We start from the raw sequence: 17,127 nt of genomic DNA on the forward strand, positions 1-17,127 counted from the left end.
CCACCCCCTAGCACTGAACTGGGGCATTAGTATCAGCACTGACTGTGAGAGGAGAGAGCCCCCCTACTGAGGTCCCATCCCACTCCCTGAAGACAGCTGTTAAGAGAGGTCTCTGGAACGCCTGCCATTGTACTGCACTTATGGTGCATATTGAGGGGTCTGGTATTAGAAGAATCAATCTGGCTAAGAATCAGAAATAAAGACGTCAGTTGTATTTTAAGGCATTATTCATTGCCCTATCAGTGGCTCATGTGAAAGCTGCATCTGCTGCCCACATGGAGAAATCCCCAGCAAGCAGATTAGGAATAAACTTTCCATAACAGCACCCCTATAAATACCTGAGGGCTGGGGCTTGTTCTTTCATGTCCAACACACTAAGAGCATCCACCCTGGTCAGCACCAGAACCCATCACCAGCTCGTCAGACCCTAAGTGGGGACAGGAACAAGAGTCCAGAGCTTTCCCAGCCCCGCTGCATGCATTGCAGCTTCATTACAAATGTCACCCATGTAATCCAGTGAACGCTTTCTCCCCACAGCTGCTGCACCACACGGAGGAGACAAGATTGTCGGGGGATACGAGTGCACCCCCCATTCACAGCTCTGGCAGGTCTCCCTTAATGTCGGGTACCATTTCTGTGGTGGATCCCTCATTACGGACCAGTGGGTGGTGTCAGCTGCCCACTGCTGGTACTAGTAAGTGAGGAACTCAGCGTCTGTGTGTGCGTGTCACTGTGTCTTCATTGCAGTACCAGGGGGGTGGGAGCAGGCTGAGATTACAGGGGCTGGTAGGGCCTGTCCAGAGGGGCTCTGAGCCACCGTTTGTTTCCCAGCCCCAACTCCATGCAGGTGATCCTGGGAGACCACAACATCCAGGTCTTTGAACATACCGAGCACCTGATGCGCATCGAGACCATCATGTGGCACCCCAGCTATGACTACCAGACAATGGACCACGACATCATGCTCATCAAGTTGGCCCACCCTGTCCAGACTGACGCCTACGTCCAGCCCGTTCCCCTGCCGACCGCCTGCCCAGCTGCTGGCACTTCCTGTGTGGTGTCGGGATGGGGCAATATCCTCAGTGACGGTGGTGAGTTTAGCCCTCTCTCTGTCTCAGGAGCTCCCAGGCTGCTCAACACCATCATCTGCTGATAACACGGCACACAATGTGCCAGGCATTTGTGGACGTCCCTGCCCAGAGAACTCCTAGTCCAAGCACAGACACGGAGAGGCAGGGTTGGGGGGAGGTACAGCAAACAGGGATTTTATACAAGTGGGGCACCCTGACCTGGCCTGCCAAACCGCACTGGAGCCCCCTTCCACAACCCTAGTGATGAGCTCTGAGCCCATCTCTGTGCACCCTCCACCCTGTATTGACACTGCCCGGACCTGGCCAGCTGGCACAGCCCAGAGGTTAGTGTCCACTGAGGCTGGCTGTGAACTGGTGCCTCGAACGGCGACAGGTGCATGGAGTTAGCACAAGGCACTTGTTCACATACCTGAGAAAACAAAGGCCGGATACAAGGTGATGGGTATTGCCAACAGTAACTAAACCATCCTCACATGTGCCCCTTCCCCACCCCACAGGGAGCCCAACCCCATTTTACAGAGGGGGAACTAAGCCAGAGCTCCTCCAGAGCTGTGGAAATAGCCCAGGAGTCCTGACTCCCCCGCTCCACACACACCCTACTCTAACCCACTAGCCCCTATTCCTCCTTCAGAGCCAGGATAGGACCCAGGAGTCCCAGCTCCCGGCCCCCCCGCTCTAATCCACTAGACCCCACACCCTCCCAGAGTTGGGGAGGAAACCCAGGAGTCCTGACTCCCACGCCCACCCTGCTCTAACCCACTAGCCCCTACTCCCCTCCCAGAGCCAGGGAGAGAATCCAGGCACGCTCACACCCACTTTCACATTCAGAGTATTCTGCCTCCCTGACTAGTGTTCAGGATAGCGATTTTATCCCTCCAGGATGCAGCATGGGAAGGAGGAGAATGCCTAGTGCTAACAATTCCCCTCTACCTTTCAGTGTTCAGCCCATACAACCTGCAGTGCGTCAACATCCCCATCCTCAGCAACGCAGAGTGTGAGGGCTCCTACCCTGGGATGATCACCAACACCATGCTGTGCGCTGGCTACCTGGAGGGAGGCAAGGATGCATGCCAGGTGAGGGCTAATGGCCACGGCCCTGTCAGGCTGTTAGAGAGACTCTAGCCCTCCTGCCAGCAAACAGGGGGAAGGACCTGGGGACTGCATGCAGTATAATGGACTGGGGAGGTACGGTGACTTTAACCGTCTCTTAATTTGCTGGCATCTCCTTCCTCTCAACTTACACACAGGGAGACTCTGGTGGTCCACTGGTCTGCAACGGGGAGCTGCAGGGCATTGTGTCCTGGGGGATCGGCTGTGCCCAGAAGGACCAACCCGGTGTCTACACCAAAGTCTGCTCCCTGCTGCCCTGGATCGAGAGTACCATGGCTGCCAACTAGTTCAGACAGAATGCTTCACGTCTGGGAACATGTACGCTCCCACCGCTCCACTGGACCCGGACGAGGGGAAGAGGGAGGGCATCTCAGTGTGGGTTGGTGCACTACCACTGTAATGCATAGCCAGAGCGAGTGCAAGAGGTGGCAATAAATCCAGCTGACCCCACAAGTTATTCCTGTTTGTGTTGTGCTCTGGGTCCTGACGATTACAGGCTCAGCTAATTAATAATAATTAACATAGCAACTAGCCGTTTTAAGGCCAGAAGAGACCTAGTCCGATCCCCGGAACAGCACAAGCCAGAGAATCTTTCCCAGCGACTCCTGCACTATAGGGAAATGTTCTGCCCTCTTTGTGCCCCCTTTTTATTCAGTGCTTCTCAAACAGTCCCCGAACCTGCAATCAGATCCGAAGGCACAGAAGGTCACCAGGGCCTGACGACACAGATCCCGCTGCACACTCAGTGCCACGCAGTCACATCAGTAACTCACCCAGCGCCGCATGTTTGCACTTTCTGTAGTAAAGGGCACGGGTTTAAAAGTGTGCTGGGGCTGGGTGCTAGGCGCCGACCCCCACCCCCAGACACTGCACACATATACCCTGAGAGGTAAGTTTCAGAGTGGTCCTTGTGGCACCTTAGAGACTAACAAATTTATTTGGGCAGAAGTTAAGTTCCTCTCCGCCAGCCCCCATCAGAGTATTAAGGCTTTCAAGACAGATTGTGGAAACACAGGAAAGGCACATAGTGGGGTTGGGTGTTTCCGTGCAGTGCACAACAGTACAATTTTGGGTTTACACTCCCGAGGGGGTGTGCACTTGAGTACTAGGCAATTCCCGAGCTGAGTCTTCCCACGCAGAGCTGATTTCAGTGTCTGTGTCTTTCTGCAGCTGGGTGTGTCCCTACCTGTGTGTGTGCTGGAGGAGGCTTGAGGGCCTGGCTCAGCAGGAAAGGGTGAGGGAGCCGAGGCTGGTGGAACAGGCGGGCTCAGATGTATCCCAGTATATCAGGTAGCACCCTGGAAGGTGGGGGGCTAGCCATCACAACAACAGCATAAGAATGGCCATAATGGGTGTGACCATGCCTCAGTGGGTCACAACTGAGGATGCCAAATTCAGGACGAACTGCTGAGAAATAGGGCAGATACACCCCAAGACTGGTGGCTATTCCCCCATAGGATATACCAAACCAGCAACAAAAGTAAACTTCTGTCATAAATATAAAGGGAAGGGTAAACACCTTTAAAATCCCTCCTGGCCAGAGGAAAAACCCTTTCACCCCTGTAAAGGGTTAAGAGGCTAGGATAACCTCGCTGGCACTTGACCAAAATGACCAATAAGGAGACAAGATACTTTCCAAAGCTGGGAGGAGGGAGAAAAACAAAGGGTCTGTGTCTGTCTGTGTGATGCTTTTGCTGGGGACAGAACAGGAATGGAGTCTTACAATTTAGTAAGTAATCTATCTAGGTATGCGTTAGATTATGATTTCTTTAAATGGCTGAGAAAATAAACTGTGCTGAATGGAATGGATATTCCTGTCTTTGTGTCTTTTTGTAACTTAAGGTTTTGCCTAGAGGGATTCTCTATGTTTTGAATCTAATTACCCTGTAAGGTATTTACCATCCTGATTTTACAGAGGTGATTCTTTTTACTTTTTCTTCTATTAAAATTCTTCTTGTAAGACACTGAATGCTTTTCTTATTGTTCTTAAGATCCAAGGGTTTGGGTCTGTGGTCACCTATGCAAATTGGTGAGGATTTTTATCAAACCTTCCCCAGGAAGGGGGGGCAAGGTTTTGGTGAGGATTTTGAGGGGAAAGACGTTTCCAAACGACTCTTTCCCAATAATAAACCCGGTTAGACGTTTGGTGGTGACAGTGAAAGTCCAAGGGCAAAAGCTAAAATAGTTTGTACCTTGGGGAAGTTTAACCTAAGCTGGTAAAAGTAAGCTTAGGAGGTTTTCATGCAGGTCCCCACATCTGTACCCTATGGTTCAGAGTGGGGAAGGAACCTTGACATGGTGGCAGAGTGGTGGGATTAACTTGAAATCATTTTGAGATCAATTTGAGATTTTTTGTACCAGAAACACAGATTTTAAAAGGGAATTTTTTTTCCTTTGGGCTGCTGGAAAGCAGGTTTCCAACTGGAAGCAGTTGGAGTTTTTTTCTCTGCTTTGGGGCCAGAGCAGGAACGTGGACTTTTGCAGTCTATGATGATTATCCTATCCCCATGCTGTTGGGGGAAGACTTGGCCAATCATGTGAAGCTAGCCAAGAGGGTGGGAATGGTCACCCGCAGCCAGGCTAAACCAGCCGTGACGCCTAGCTCTGTTCTGGCAACTTCTACCAGGACCTGGTCAGAGGTGATGGACCCGGACCCCATGCCAATGTCTGCAACAGCAGTAGTGGATCCAGTCCCAGAGACCCAGACAGAGCCAGAACTGGAACCGGCGGAACAACTAGCACCAGACACATTGACCGCACTGAATCCAGTACTTGCAACCCCAACACCAGACGGCCCCACCGAACCTGAACCGGCAGCAGCCCATAACCTTACACAAGAGGCTCAGCCGGAGCCTGAACCCCAACATAGTGCCCCAACGGAGAGCGGTTCACAGTCAACGGAAACAGCCCCATCCCCTACATCACTTCCAGAGGGACCAAGCTTCGGTCCACAATCCAATGAGGAACTGATGTCTCCAGCATCAAGGGAACAGTTCCAGACCAAACAGGAAGCAGAGGAAAGCCTCCAGAGAGCTTGGACGGCGGCATGGAGCAACGCACCGCCTCTCAGCTCTTCTAATCGATCCATGTTTGTTGTAGAAAGAGGAATTTTATACAAGGAAACTCTTTCTGGTGGACACCAGGAAGACTATTCTATGATTCTATGATTCTATGACTGGCATCCTCAGAGACAGTTGGTAGTTCCAACTAAGTACCGGGTCAAGCTCTTGAGCTTAGCCCGCGATCATCCTAGTAGCCATGCTGGGGTGAACAGGACCAAAGACCAGTTGGGGAGGTCATTCCACTGGGAGGGAATGGGCAAGGATGTTTTTACCTATGTCCAGTCTTGTGAGGTATGCCAAAAAGTGGGAAAACCCCAAGACCAGGTCAAAGCCCCTCTCCAGCCACTCCCCATCATTGAAGTTCCATTTCAGAGAGTAGCTGTGGATATTCTGGGTCCTTTTCCGAAAAAGACCACCCAGAGGAAAGCAGTACATACTGACTTTCACGGATTTTGCCACCCGATAGCCGGAAGCAGTAGCTCTAAGCAACACCAGGGCTAAAAGTGTGTGCCAGGCACTAGCAGACATTTTTGCCAGGGTAGGTTGGCCCTCTGACATCCTCACAGATGCAGGGATTAATTTCCTGGCAGGAACTATGGAAAGCCTTTGGGAAGCTCATGGGGTAAATCACTTGGTTTGCACTCCTTACCACCATCAAACAAATGGCATGGTGGAGAAGTTTAATGGAACTTTGGGGGCCATGATATGTAAATTCATAAATGAGCACTCCAATGATTGGGACCTAGTGTTGCAGCAGTTGCTCTTTGCCTACAGAGCTGTACCACATCCCAGTTTAGGGTTTTCACCATTTGAACTTGTATATGGCCACGAGGTTAAGGGGCCATTACAGTTGGTGAAGCAGCAACGGGAGTGATTTACACCTTCTCCAGGAACTAACATTCTGGACTTTGTAACCAACCTACAAAACACCCTCCGAACCTCTCTAGCCCTTGCTAAAGAAAACCTACAGGATGCTCAAAAAGAAAAAAAAACCTGGTATGATAAACATGCCAGAAAGTGTTCCTTCAAAGTAGGGGACCAGGTCATGGTCTTAAAGGCGCTCCAGGTCCAAAAACGGAAGCGTTGTGGGAAGGGCCATTCATGGTCCAGGAGCGCCTGGGAGCTGTTAATTGTCTCATAGCATTCCCCACCTCCAACCGAAAGCCTAAGGTGTACCATAGTAATTCTCTAAAGCCCTTTTATTCCAGAGAATTAAAGGTTTGTCAATTTACAGCCCAGGGAGGAGACGATGCTGAGCGGCCTGAAGGTGTCTACTACGAAGGGAAAAGTGCTAGTGGCATGGAAGAGGTGAACCTCTCCATGACTCTTGGGCATATGCAGCGACAGCAGATCCAGGAGCTGTGCACTAGCTACGTGCCGACATTCTCAGCTGCCCCAGGACTGACTGAATGGGCATACCACTCCATTGACACAGGTAATGCTCACCCAATTAAAGTCCAACCTTACCGGGTGTCTCCTCAAGCTAAAACTGCTATAGAACGGAAGATCCAGGATATGTTACAGATGGGAGTAATCCGCCCCTCTGGCAGTGCATGGGCATCTCTAGTGATTCTGGTTCCCAAACCAGATGGGGAGATACCTTTTTGTGTGGACTACCGTAAGCTAAATGCTGTAACTCGCCCAGACAACTATCCAATGCCATGCACAGATGAACTATTAGAGAAACTGGGACGGGTCCAGTTCCTCTCTACCTTGGACTTAACCAAGGGGTACTAGCAGGTACCGCTAGATGAATCTGCCAAGGAAAGGTCAGCCTTCACCACACATGTCAGGCTGTATGAATTTAATGTCTTCCCTTTCGGGCTGTGGAATGCACCCACCACCTTCCAAAGACTTGTAGATGGTCTCCTAGTGGGATTATACTATAAGGTTTTGCACTATAAGGTGGGTAGAAAGTTGGCTAGATTGTCAGGCTCAATGGGTAGTGATCAATGGCTCCATGTCTAGTTGGCAGCCGGTGTCAAGTGGAGTGCCCCAGGGGTCGGTCCTGGGGCCGGTTTTGTTCAATATCTTCATAAATGATCTGGAGGATGGTGTGGATTGCACTCTCAGCAAATTTGTGGATGATACTAAACTGGGAGGAGTGGTAGATACGCTGGAGGGGAGGGATAGGATACAGAGGGACCTAGACAAATTGGAGGATTGGGCCAAAAGAAATCTGATGAGGTTCAATAAGGATAAGTGCAGGGTCCTGCACTTAGGACTGAAGAACCCAATACACAGCTACAGACTAGGGACCGAATGGCTAGGCAGCAGTTCTGCGGAAAAGGACCTAGGGGTGACAGTGGACGAGAAGCTGGATATGAGCCAGCAGTGTGCCCTTGTTGCCAAGAAGGCCAATGGCATTTTGGGATGTATAAGTAGAGGCATAGTGAGCAGATTGAGGGACGTGATCATCCCCCTCTATTCGACATTGGTGAGGCCTCATCTGGAGTACTGTGTCCAGTTTTAGGCCCCACACTACAAGAAGGATGTGGATAAATTGGAGAGAGTCCAGCGAAGGGCAACAAAAATGATTAGGGGTCTGGAACACATGAGTTATGAGGAGATGCTGAGGGAACTGGGGATGTTTAGTCTGCAGAAGAGAAGAATGAGGGGGGATTTGATAGCTGCTTTCAACTACCTGAGAGGTAGTTCCAGAGAGGATGGTTCTAGACTATTCTCAGTGGTGGAAGAGGACAGGACAAGGAGTAATGGTCTCAAGTTGCAGTGGGGGAGGTTTAGGTTGGATATTAGGAAAAACTTTTTCACTAGGAGGGTGGTGAAACACTGGAATGCATTGCCTAGGGAGGTGGTGGAATCTCCTTCCTTAGAAGTTTTTAAGGTCAGGCTTGACAAAGCCCTGGCTGGGATGATTTAATTGGGTATGGGTCCTGCTTTTGAGCAGGGGGTTGGACTAGATGACCTCCTGAGGGCCCTTCCAACCCTGATATTCTATGATTCTATGATGATTCTATGATTAGGAGATGCAGTCACCTACCTTGACGATGTGGCCATATTTTCGGTTTCCTGGGCAGAACACCTGGAACATCTACAAAAAGTCTTTGAGCGCATAAGGGGGGCAGGACTAACTGTTAAGGCTAAGAAGTGTCAAATAGGCCTAAACAGAGTGATTTACCTTGGACACCAGGTGGGTCAAAGAACTATCAACCCCCTACAGGCCAAAGTGGATGCTATACAAAAGTGGCCTGTCCCAAAGTCAAAGAAACAGGTGCAATCCTTCTTAGGCTTGGCTGGTTATTACAGACGATTTGTACCGCAATACAGCCAAATCGCCGCCGCACTGACAGACCTAACCAAAAAGAAACAGCCAAATGCCGTTCAGTGGGCCGAAGAGTGTCAGAAGGCTTTTAACCAGCTTAAAGCGACACTCATGTCTGACCCTGTACTAAGGGCCCCAGAAAAGCTACGCCCACATGTTTGGGGACGGCGTTTCCACCTGCAAACCAACCATACTGCGCTACAGTGACTTCATACCGCCACGGGAAATAACAAAGAACTTATTCGGTGGAGTTTAGCTCTCCAAGATTTTGATTTCAACATCCAACACATCTCAGGAGCATCTAACAAAGTGGCTGATGCACTCTCCCGTGAAAGTTTCCCAGAATCAACTGGTTAAAATCATCCTTGAGATGTGGAAAATATTGTTAGTCTTTATATACTTGGTAGTATATTTAGAGGTGCATGTGTCTTATTCACTCTGTTTTTTCCTAGAGCTCCAGGAAGAAATCCCAGCCAGCGTTTCACCCTATCTGTGATTTGGGGGGGCGTGTCATAAATATAAAGGGAAGGGTAAACACCTTTAAAATCCCTCCTGGCCGGAGGAAAAGCCCTTTCACCTGTAAAGGGTTAAGAAGCTAGGATAACCTCACTGGCACCTGACCAAAATGACCAATGAAGAGACAAGATACTTTCAAAGCTGGAGGGGGGGAGAAACAAAGGCTCTCTCTGTCTGTCTGTTGTTTTTTTTCTCCTTGGACATATTCAGGAATTGCTCCTGAGCTATCAAATCACACATTCCGTTAAAGCTAGTGACACCCCTTCCTTGGATCCATTTATCTAACCGATCCTTCATCTGGTTTAGATAAGCCACATTACTTAGTCCAGGCCCTCTCTTAAGGGTTCAAAAGTTTACTCTGTACGTTTCAGATGTAATTTGAAATTGCTTTAAAACCAAATCCTTGAAGTATAGGTAATGGTTTCCTGCAATGACTGAGCAAAACTGGGCATGAACATGTGACTTGTCCATGTGACTCAAAACACTATCTGGTCACCTGTGATTCTCCACTAGCAATGCTGAGGTTTTTGTTTTGAAACAGTGTGTTTCCCTCCACATGGCAGAGGATATAAATGGCCTGGAAACCCCATCCATTTTGCCTCTATCCTGCTCCAGCCCCTGGGTTATGAATTTATACTAATGGGAGCATTCTAACCAATGGACTGAGGACCTTCCAATGATTTGGAATCAGCCAGAGACTTGACCTAAGCCAGCAGTTTATTCCGTCACTGCTACAAGCCTGAACCAAGAACTTTGCAATTACTGTATGTATTTGATTCCTTTAACCAATTTTAACTCTCATCTTTCTTTCTTTCTTTCTTTCTTTCTTTCTTTCTTTCTTTCTTTCTTTCTTTCTTTCTTTCTTTCTTTCTTTCTTTCTTTCTTTCTTTCTTTCGTTTTATGAATGAACCTTTAGTTTTAGATACTAAAGAATTGGCATCAGCATGATTTTTGGGTAAGATCTAAGTTATATATTGACCTGAGTGTGTGGCTGGTCCTTTGGGATCAGAGGAACCTTTAATTGATGAAACTGGTTGTAAGGAACCACTCACCTTTAAATCCAGTGTTTTCAGTGCTAATACAAGGACTGGGATGCCCAAGGAATCTGGTTTTATTACTTCTTGTTAGCCCATTTGGTGAAACAGAAGTTTACTTTTGTTGTTGGTTTGGTATATCCTATGGGGGAATAGCCACCAGTATTGGGGTGTATCTGCCCTATTTCTCAGCAGTTCGTCCTGAATTTGGCATCCTCAGTTGTGACCCACTGAGGCATGGTCACACCCATTATGGCCATTCTTATGCTGTTGTTGTGATGGCTAGCCCCCCACCTTCCAGGGTGCTACCTGATATACTGGGATACATCTGAGCCCGCCTGTTCCACCAGCCTCGGCTCCCTCACCCTTTCCTGCTGAGCCAGGCCCTCAAGCCTCCTCCAGCACACACACAGGTAGGGACACACCCAGCTGCAGAAAGACACAGACACTGAAATCAGCTCTGCGTGGGAAGACTCAGCTCGGGAATTGCCTAGTACTCAAGTGCACACCCCCTCGGGAGTGTAAACCCAAAATTGTACTGTTGTGCACTGCACGGAAACACCCAACCCCACTATGTGCCTTTCCTGTGTTTCCACAATCTGTCTTGAAAGCCTTAATACTCTGATGGGGGCTGGCGGAGAGGAACTTAACTTCTGCCCAAATAAATTTGTTAGTCTCTAAGGTGCCACAAGGACCACTCTGAAACTTACCTCTCAGGGTATATGTGTGCAGTGTCTGGGGGTGGGGGTCGGCGCCTAGCACCCAGCCCCAGCACACTTTTAAACCCGTGCCCTTTACTACAGAAAGTGCAAACATGCGGCGCTGGGTGAGTTACTGATGTGACTGCGTGGCACTGAGTGTGCAGCGGGATCTGTGTCGTCAGGCCCTGGTGACCTTCTGTGCCTTCGGATCTGATTGCAGGTTCGGGGACTGTTTGAGAAGCACTGAATAAAAAGGGGGCACAAAGAGGGCAGAACATTTCCCTATAGTGCAGGAGTCGCTGGGAAAGATTCTCTGGCTTGTGCTGTTCCGGGGATCGGACTAGGTCTCTTCTGGCCTTAAAACGGCTAGTTGCTATGTTAATTATTATTAATTAGCTGAGCCTGTAATCGTCAGGACCCAGAGCACAACACAAACAGGAATAACTTGTGGGGTCAGCTGGATTTATTGCCACCTCTTGCACTCGCTCTGGCTATGCATTACAGTGGTAGTGCACCAACCCACACTGAGATGCCCTCCTTCTTCCCCTCGTCTGGGTCCAGTGGAGCGGTGAGAGCGTACATGTTCCCAGACGTGAAGCATTCTGTCTGAACTAGTTGGCAGCCATGGTACTCTCGATCCAGGGCAGCAGGGAGCAGACTTTGGTGTAGACACCGGGTTGGTCCTTCTGGGCACAGCCGATCCCCCAGGACACAATGCCCTGCAGCTCCCCGTTGCAGACCAGTGGACCACCAGAGTCTCCCTGTGTGTAAGTTGAGAGGAAGGAGATGCCAGCAAATTAAGGGACGGTTAAAGTCACCGTACCTCCCCAGTCCATTATACTGCATGCAGTCCCCAGGTCCTTCCCCCTGTTTGCTGGCAGGAGGGCTAGAGTCTCTCTAACAGCCTGACAGGGCCGTGGCCATTAGCCCTCACCTGGCATGCATCCTTGCCTCCCTCCAGGTAGCCAGCGCACAGCATGGTGTTGGTGATCATCCCAGGGTAGGAGCCCTCGCACTCTGCGTTGCTGAGGATGGGGATGTTGACGCACTGCAGGTTGTATGGGCTGAACACTGAAAGGTAGAGGGGAATTGTTAGCACTAGGCATTCTCCTCCTTCCCATGCTGCATCCTGGAGGGATAAAATCGCTATCCTGAACACTAGTCAGGGAGGCAGAATACTCTGAATGTGAAAGTGGGTGTGAGCGTGCCTGGATTCTCTCCCTGGCTCTGGGAGGGGAGTAGGGGCTAGTGGGTTAGAGCAGGGTGGGCGTGGGAGTCAGGACTCCTGGGTTTCCTCCCCAACTCTGGGAGGGTGTGGGGTCTAGTGGATTAGAGCGGGGGGGCCGGGAGCTGGGACTCCTGGGTCCTATCCTGGCTCTGAAGGAGGAATAGGGGCTAGTGGGTTAGAGTAGGGTGTGTGTGGAGCGGGGGAGTCAGGACTCCTGGGCTATTTCCACAGCTCTGGAGGAGCTCTGGCTTAGTTCCCCCTCTGTAAAATGGGGTTGGGCTCCCTGTGGGGTGGGGAAGGGGCACATGTGAGGATGGTTTAGTTACTGTTGGCAATACCCATCACCTTGTATCCGGCCTTTGTTTTCTCAGGTATGTGAACAAGTGCCTTGTGCTAACTCCATGCACCTGTCGCCGTTCGAGGCACCAGTTCACAGCCAGCCTCAGTGGACACTAACCTCTGGGCTGTGCCAGCTGGCCAGGTCCGGGCAGTGTTAATACAGGGTGGAGGGTGCACAGAGATGGGCTCAGAGCTCATCACTAGGGTTGTGGAAGGGGGCTCCAGTGCGGTTTGGCAGGCCAGGTCAGGGTGCCCCACTTGTATAAAATCCCTGTTTGCTGTACCTCCCCCCAACCCTGCCTCTCCGTGTCTGTGCTTGGACTAGGAGTTCTCTGGGCAGGGACGTCCACAAATGCCTGGCACATTGTGTGCCGTGTTATCAGCAGATGATGGTGTTGAGCAGCCTGGGAGCTCCTGAGACAGAGAGAGGGCTAAACTCACCACCGTCACTGAGGATATTGCCCCATCCCGACACCACACAGGAAGTGCCAGCAGCTGGGCAGGCGGTCGGCAGGAGAACGGGCTGGACGTAGGCGTCAGTCTGGACAGGGTGGGCCAACTTGATGAGCATGATGTCGTGGTCCATTGTCTGGTAGTCATAGCTGGGGTGCCACACGATGGTCTCAATGCGCATCAGGTGCTCGGTATGTTCAAAGACCTGGATGTTGTGGTCTCCCAGGATCACCTGCATGGAGTTGGGGCTGGGAAACAAACGGTGGCTCAGAGCCCCTCTGGACAGGACCCACCAGCCCCTGTAATCTCAGCCTGCTCCCACCCCCCTGGTACTGCAATGAAGACACAGTGACACGCACACACAGACGCTGAGTTCCTCACTTACTAGTACCAGCAGTGGGCAGCTGACACCACCCACTGGTCCGTAATGAGGGATCCACCACAGAAATGGTACCCGACATTAAGGGAGACCTGCCAGGGCTGTGAATGGGGGGTGCACTCGTATCCCCCGACAATCTTGTCTCCTCCGTGTGGTGCAGCAGCTGTGGGGAGAAAGCGTTCACTGGATTACATGGGTGACATTTGTAATGAAGCGGCAATGCATGCGGCGGGGCTGGGAAAGCTCTGGACTCTTGTTCCTGTCCCCGCTTTGGGTCTGACGAGCTGGTGGTGGGCTCTGGCGCTGACCAGGGTGGATGCTGTTAGTGTGTCGAATCCTTCAGGTGTGAATTTTGTACGTGGAGGACTTTAGAGAACCTAAAACCAGGAGTGTTGCTTTAATGGGCCCATGGGCCTACTCGTGCAGTGGGATCCACGCAGATGTTCTCTCAGTGGGACTCCAATGGGCTAGTGCTCTCCATACAGGTCAGACTGTGGGATTGGGGGACTGCTGCTGTCTCTCCTTGGGTTTTTTACATTTTCTTGCTGTGTTGGAAACACACCACAAGAGCCTTGACTCATGCGGACAGAAGCCAGGTAATGAAACTGCTGAGCCTTGTTCCACTTGCCTGAGACGAGCAAAATGCAGAAGGTGAATAAATCCCATACAGGGTGAATAGAACCCAGGCTTTTGCACCAGTCTCTGCCATGATCAGTGACATGGGAACATTTTAGACATTGAAAATGACCCTCCAACATCATTGGGATAAACTCTTAGAGAGATAAAGGGCCTTGTTTACAATCTGCAGGGGAGGGAAGGTGTCTGTTGTCAGGAGCTTTAAACTCTTGTGAGCACTGGCAAGGTGGCACAGACTGCGCACGTGTGAGTCTAGGATGCCCATTTGGCTTGTGGGATTCATTGCTTAGGCCCCAATCCTGCAAACACTCGTACATACATATGACCTTACTCAGGTGAGTCAGCCCATTGGGTTTGCGCAGTATATGTTGCTGGATTAGGGGCCTTATTTTGGTAACAGTCATTTTAAATACCACTGTTAGATAGACAGGGCCCTCTCCTGTGCGGCAATGGGCCACTGCTCTGTTCCCATTTATCTGCATTGATTGTTAAATTGCATAGGCAGTTGCTTGACTACACTTCGGTTTGTTATGAGGTAGATTCAAGTGACCAAATAACCAGGATCAGTGAGGTTTATTGCTGAAAGCCAATAATAAGAAAGTGCAGGGAAAAGGTTCTATACAATACCAGTCTCCAGGAAGCTGTCTCATTCAGCATTGTTACATTTACCTGACACAGAAGGTATGCTCACAAAGTTACGCCCCTAAAGCCATCTTTTTATGTCCTGCCTGTTTACAAGTACAAGGTGCTGTGTATGTAATCTGAAGCTAGATTTAACTAATCAGCTTTCTACCTTGTTGTCCTGGTACCATGTCCTACCCGTATCAGGTTTGTTCTGAAGACTTGCATTCCAGGGAACAAAGGGCATGAAGGCACCTCCTGGGTCTGAGCGAGGGTAGAACGATCATGTCTTGTCCTTTTCCTTAGGGACATTCCAGTATAGGCCTGTAAGAGCAACTCCCTATCTGGTGCTATGGTAAAGCTGTCATCTGTCCTGGGCTTGACAGCTTCCTTATTTGCTTAAGCCAAAACTTTCTTTAGTAAATGCAAGAGGTTATGGGACACTCAGCATAAGTGAGTAGGGTTCTATAACAAGCATAGGCCACTCTAGGCTATGTAACTACTGTTATATTATTCTTATGTGCTTAATACTTACTGATATATTCCTATTGATAATGTGAGATATATAAACACTAGCCCAGGATATATTAATCAACACACGCCTCCACTCCTGCTGGGCAGAGCCAGGACACAGCAGAGGACCTGGCCCTTCATCCACCCCTAATGCAGAGATGCCCAGGCAAACCCAGAGGTTTCAGCTGCTCCTTTACTAATGCACTAGCTCCTGCAGAAATTACACTTTGTTTCATTCTAACCCTTAGCTGGAGCCTGTTTAATTTCACTCTGATTTTGCAGCTAGGTCCTGGCCCCTCGTCACTACCGAGCTCCACAAGCTAGCCTGGCTGCACACAAGATAATTACCTGCCACCGCAAGCAACGCCAGTACGAGCCACATTGTCATACTTCTATCCAGGCTGTTGGACATGAAAGAACAAGCCCCAGCCCTCAGGTATTTATAGGGGTGCTGTTATGGAAAGTTTATTCCTAATCTGCTTGCTGGGGATTTCTCCATGTGGGCAGCAGATGCAGCTTTCACATGAGCCACTGATAGGGCAATGAATAATGCCTTAAAATACAACTGACGTCTTTATTTCTGATTCTTAGCCAGATTGATTCTTCTAATACCAGACCCCTCAATATGCACCATAAGTGCAGTACAATGGCAGGCGTTCCAGAGACCTCTCTTAACAGCTGTCTTCAGTGAGTGGGATGGGACCTCAGTAGGGGGGCTCTCTCCTCTCACAGTCAGTGCTGATACTAATGCCCCAGTTCAGTGCTAGGGGGTGGTGGGAGCTCAATAGGGGGGCACTCTCTCCTCATGGAGCCGACCCCATTCCCCCACCCAGAGCTCAGGGGTGCTGTACTGCAGGGAGTAAGGTGGGTCTGAGTCGGGGACGCTCTCCCCTTGCGGCTAGGGCTGACCGCAGGACCCTGGCACGGCATTAGGGGGCGCTGTGCTACGGGAGGTACCATTTTGGTGCTGAGACACGTTGCGCTGGTTTTGTGCTTGCTAAAGTGCGAAAGTCACTGCTCTAGGCCAGCAGGTCTCAAACGGTGGGTTGGGATTCCAATGTGGGTTGCGACCCTATTTTAATGGGGTGGCCAGGGCTGGCTTAGACATGCTGGGGCCAAAGCCCAAGCACCACCGCCCAGGGCAAAAGCCTTCAGCCAAGGGCTGCAGGGCTCAGGTTACAAGCCCCCTGCCTGGGGCTGAAGCCCTTGGGATTCCATTCTGGCCCTCCCACCCAGGGCAGTGGGGCTCAGGCAGGCTCAGGCTTTGGTCCCCCCACCTCATGGGGCTGTGTAGTAATTTTTGTTGTCAGAAAGGGGTCATTGTGCCATGAAGTTTGAGAACCGCTGCTCTAGGCCATGCTATTTCCTTGCTTATGCTGTTTGCTTTCCTGTATCACTGCTGTTCTTGCGTAACTGAGTATGCAGATCTCAGTGTGGTTTCAGCTATCGCACAGAGAGATAGGGGCAAGAACCACACACAGACATCTCCTAGAAAGGTAGGGTGGAAAGGGACCTCGAGGTCATCTAGCCATGTAACTCTCAACCTTCCGAGACTCCTGTACCCCTGTCAGGGGTCTTATTTGCGTCTGATTTGTCTTGTGTGCCTCCCAGGTTTCACTACTTGCTTACAAAATCAGACATAAAAATGCAAAAGTGTCACAGCTCCCTGGTACTGAAAGATGGCCACTTTCTCATTTTTATCATATAAAATAAATCAGTTGGAATATAAATATTGTACTTGTTGTACCAATAAAATAAAAACCAGCAGGATCTTATTAAAGGGAAAAAGGCAAAATACCACATTTATTGTGAATACAGAAAGAATCATAGTAAGCAGTTAGTTATAGCTATAACATTCCATTCAATCTCAAATTTATTCTCACATTCATTCATACAAACACACACCCACACACACAGGTTCTGCAAGGTTGTTATCATAGTTACCAGCCTTAGAGTTGCTCATGCCAAGCCACTGGCCAGGTGGCCTGGACATGAGGAGGGAGCAGGGCCTTGTCAGATGCTCATCTGATGCTCCTGGAAGTTGGTTTGCAGAATCAGACCCCAAAGTTCTCACTTTTTAGAGTCTATTTTTATAGGAATTTCTTCCTATGCCAGTCTATGGGAATTGCTTCATCATGCTGTTGCTGAATCAATCAGCAGA

General features: G+C 50.0%; 2 protein-coding genes across 3 annotated transcripts; one reads left to right on the plus strand and one right to left on the minus strand.

Annotated features, from left to right (window-relative positions):
• The first annotated feature begins 635 nt into the window (after nt 1-635).
• LOC140902656 (anionic trypsin-2-like) lies at nt 636-3,023 on the plus strand. Its single transcript, XM_073322978.1, has 4 exons — nt 636-694; nt 832-1,091; nt 2,029-2,165; nt 2,339-3,023. The coding sequence occupies exons 2-4, from the start codon at nt 842-844 to the stop codon at nt 2,486-2,488; spliced, it is 537 nt and encodes a 178-aa protein (XP_073179079.1). The 5' UTR covers nt 636-694; nt 832-841; the 3' UTR covers nt 2,489-3,023.
• Nucleotides 3,024-11,406: 8,383 nt separating this feature from the next.
• Nucleotides 11,407-15,354, minus strand: LOC140902419 (serine protease 1-like). Of its 2 annotated transcripts, none has more exons than XM_073322465.1 (5): nt 15,315-15,354; nt 13,209-13,359; nt 12,806-13,065; nt 11,732-11,868; nt 11,407-11,558 (listed from the first exon to the last, which is right to left on the minus strand). In XM_073322465.1, the coding sequence occupies exons 1-5, from the start codon at nt 15,352-15,354 to the stop codon at nt 11,409-11,411; spliced, it is 738 nt and encodes a 245-aa protein (XP_073178566.1). In that variant the 3' UTR covers nt 11,407-11,408. The 2 variants fall into 2 exon arrangements, with proteins under 2 accessions (XP_073178566.1, XP_073178565.1); XM_073322464.1 differs by having other exon boundaries at nt 13,203-13,359.
• Nucleotides 15,355-17,127: the final 1,773 nt, after the last annotated feature.

The sequence above is a fragment of the Lepidochelys kempii genome, chromosome 24, assembly GCF_965140265.1.
Source record: "Lepidochelys kempii isolate rLepKem1 chromosome 24, rLepKem1.hap2, whole genome shotgun sequence".
NCBI classification, from domain to species: Eukaryota; Metazoa; Chordata; order Testudines; family Cheloniidae; genus Lepidochelys; species Lepidochelys kempii.

Bases quoted from the DNA above. Each gene is read 5' to 3' on its own strand.
- LOC140902419 (XM_073322464.1), bottom strand. From the start codon at position 15,354: ATGACAATGTGGCTCGTACTGGCGTTGCTTGCGGTGGCAG. The intron at 13,360-15,314 runs GTAATTATCTTG...TTCTCCCCACAG, and splicing joins GGCGTTGCTTGCGGTGGCAG to CTGCTGCACCACACGGAGGA. The intron at 11,559-11,731 runs GTGAGGGCTAAT...ACTTACACACAG, and splicing joins GAGGCAAGGATGCATGCCAG to GGAGACTCTGGTGGTCCACT.
- LOC140902656 (XM_073322978.1), top strand. From the start codon at position 842: ATGCAGGTGATCCTGGGAGACCACAACATCCAGGTCTTTGAACATACC. The intron at 1,092-2,028 runs GTGAGTTTAGCC...TCTACCTTTCAG, and splicing joins CAATATCCTCAGTGACGGTG to TGTTCAGCCCATACAACCTG. The intron at 2,166-2,338 runs GTGAGGGCTAAT...ACTTACACACAG, and splicing joins GAGGCAAGGATGCATGCCAG to GGAGACTCTGGTGGTCCACT.